This window comes from Poecilia formosa, unplaced genomic scaffold (assembly GCF_000485575.1).
Source record: "Poecilia formosa unplaced genomic scaffold, Poecilia_formosa-5.1.2 Scaffold24, whole genome shotgun sequence".
NCBI classification, from domain to species: domain Eukaryota; kingdom Metazoa; phylum Chordata; class Actinopteri; order Cyprinodontiformes; family Poeciliidae; genus Poecilia; species Poecilia formosa.
Window position 1 is genome coordinate 627,683 of NW_006799963.1, and position 2,383 is coordinate 630,065.

The window sequence follows — 2,383 nt, forward strand, 5'->3', positions numbered from 1 at the left end:
GGACTCTCTGGACCCTCTGGACTCTCTGGACCCTCTGGACTCTCTGGACCCTCTGGACCCTCTGGACTCTCTGCGGTCTGTGCTGAAGAGTTTTCCGCCGTTGGCACTTTGACCTGAGCGTACACCGTCTCCTGCTCTTCACTCTTCTGCACTGGCAGAGAGGAAGCTTCAGGTGTCTTTTTGATGAAGCTAATTTCCCCATAATTAACTTCCCCTTCTGTTTTGCTGCCTTCTGACATCTGAGCATCATCATCAAAGCCTGTTTGACTCTGTGGGACAAATAAAATGTGTGTTATTCATGGTCATAAACATGACAGCTCACTGCAGTGCTGCATGCAGAAGATGAACGTTGTCTCACCTCAGTCTGTTGTAGATTTGAATGTTTGGACTTAAAACACCTGGAAGACATTAGATTGCAGAAGATTTCTACTGTGTTTCAGGTGATTAACGCAAAGACTCAAGAGAGTCAAGACTTCATGTGAAGCAAACATTAGAAGGTAAACATCAGTTTAGTCACATCAGATTAAATCCTGGTCAAGTTCAGCAATAATTGAAAGACAAACAAGAGGAAATTTTCAGCGATAAAGTTTCAGGTATAAACAAAATGGATATTAAGGGTTTAATATCTACTAAATATAACTAAAAAAAGTTACTTTTTCTTCAAGGTATTAATTTGACACCACTTTGGTTATACATTTGTAATATCAGAAATAATTTGTCTAGATAACCAACATGATAATAACCATGGCAACACAGAAAATGAAACAAGTTATCTGAAGCTAAGTATTTTTCACAAACTATCTGTGAACATTCTTCACTTATAAATGACGTTTTAATTTTGATTTAATTATCTCATTTTCATTTGCTCAAAAACATGACACACAAAATGTAATTTATTGCAAAAGTCCACTTCAGTGAGAGTGAAGTGACTTTCTTATCAATCTAGTTGTGAAGGAAAAACATTTTCTGACATTGCTGAGACTAGGAGGTGAAATCATAGAGGATGTTATTATGATGTTTGTCCATTAGGCTGCAGTGTTTCACAGCTGTTACATCAGTTTCATTCCTCCCAGAAATTAATAATTTATGTTTTTTCTCCAATTTGTTTAACATTCTGGGATGTTCTTTACATTTTTATTAATCTCAATACTTATCTAAAGTCTGATGTTGCATGGATCAAACATTCAGCATGAAGAGAGTGGAAAACATATAAAGCAATGCAGAAAATGATAGACTGTCCAGCTTAAATCTTCTGAAAACCTTTGTAATCAGAAACACACCAATTAGAAAGAAATTGCAAAACTGAATCAAAAAACAACCATAAAGATATAAAATATAGATAGAAAATTATTCCTGAGTATCGTAACTTTCCGAAGATGCTGATGTGAAAACAAGCTGTCTGCAAGAAATCATTTCATTGAAATTACCTGACAAGTGTACAAAGGACACATTGAAAGGCCTAAATAGAAATGCACGGTTGTTCTTTTATAATCCAGGTTTCTGTCAGCATGTTGGACGACCCTCAAACTCTTAATTCAAGCTACAGGATACTGATGGCTGAATTAAGTAAGACATTATCATATAGCTATGCTTCTGACATGATAGTGTTGGGCCTATTTATCACAAACCAGGGGTCAATGATCAGGTTGAACATAAAAAGCTACTGGAATAGGTCATGTCTTCTTGTGAAATGGCTGAAATCGACAAGAAAATAACTCAAAACTCACCAGTAGGAGAGCAGCATCTCTCTTATTGAGAGCCAGACCAACAACATAAATATGATGAAGATGCCGACCTAATCTGTTAAGTCTGACACAAAACTTGTGGGATAACATCACCAATGCTTTATAAAAGACAGAACCGAGATGTGCTGAGAAACTACTGAAAGCTTTTTCTGTAGCACCATAATATGACCAACTCTCTTCAACACAGATGTGAAGCAGGTCTACTGAAACCTAATCATTTCACTTCGCTCTGCAAACAGCATTCAACATTCTCATTTTAATGGTGATACTCACCAAAAAGACACACCAAGGCAAACAATAACGAGGACGGCCATTGATATTCCCACTGCGATTGCCACTGTCTCAAAGTGTCTGTTGGCTTTTTGCTAAGCAAATAAAACAGTCACAAAAAACTTAATAGCTTTTGTTAGAAGTGTAAATTTGAACATTTAGGTAAGATTCAGTGGAGATAAAACATTTACCATTAACATTGACAAGGATCACAGAGGATTTTTGTTGACCCAGATCATTTGAAGCCACACAGTGAAACTCTCCTCCCTCTGTAGCATTGAAGTTGTAAACCTGGTCCACAGATACATTAGTGGCTCCATCATCGCTGTTCCTGAACCAGGTGAATCTGGGTGGAGGTTTGGCTCTGC

At 37.3% G+C, this 2,383-nt stretch overlaps 1 protein-coding gene across 1 annotated transcript in view; it reads right to left on the reverse strand.

Annotated features, from left to right (window-relative positions):
• The window catches only part of LOC107835794 (B-cell receptor CD22-like), a 13,884-nt gene extending 11,507 nt beyond the window's left edge, over positions 1-2,377 (reverse strand). The window contains exons 1-4 of the mRNA XM_016669399.1: positions 2,207-2,377; positions 2,019-2,103; positions 359-398; positions 5-269 (exon numbers count right to left, since the gene is read on the reverse strand). Of these exons, the coding sequence (XP_016524885.1) occupies positions 5-269; positions 359-398; positions 2,019-2,059 (346 nt within the window). The 5' untranslated portion in view covers positions 2,060-2,103; positions 2,207-2,377. The remainder of the gene's footprint in view (positions 1-4; positions 270-358; positions 399-2,018; positions 2,104-2,206) is intronic.
• Between the last annotated feature and the right edge of the window lie 6 nt (positions 2,378-2,383).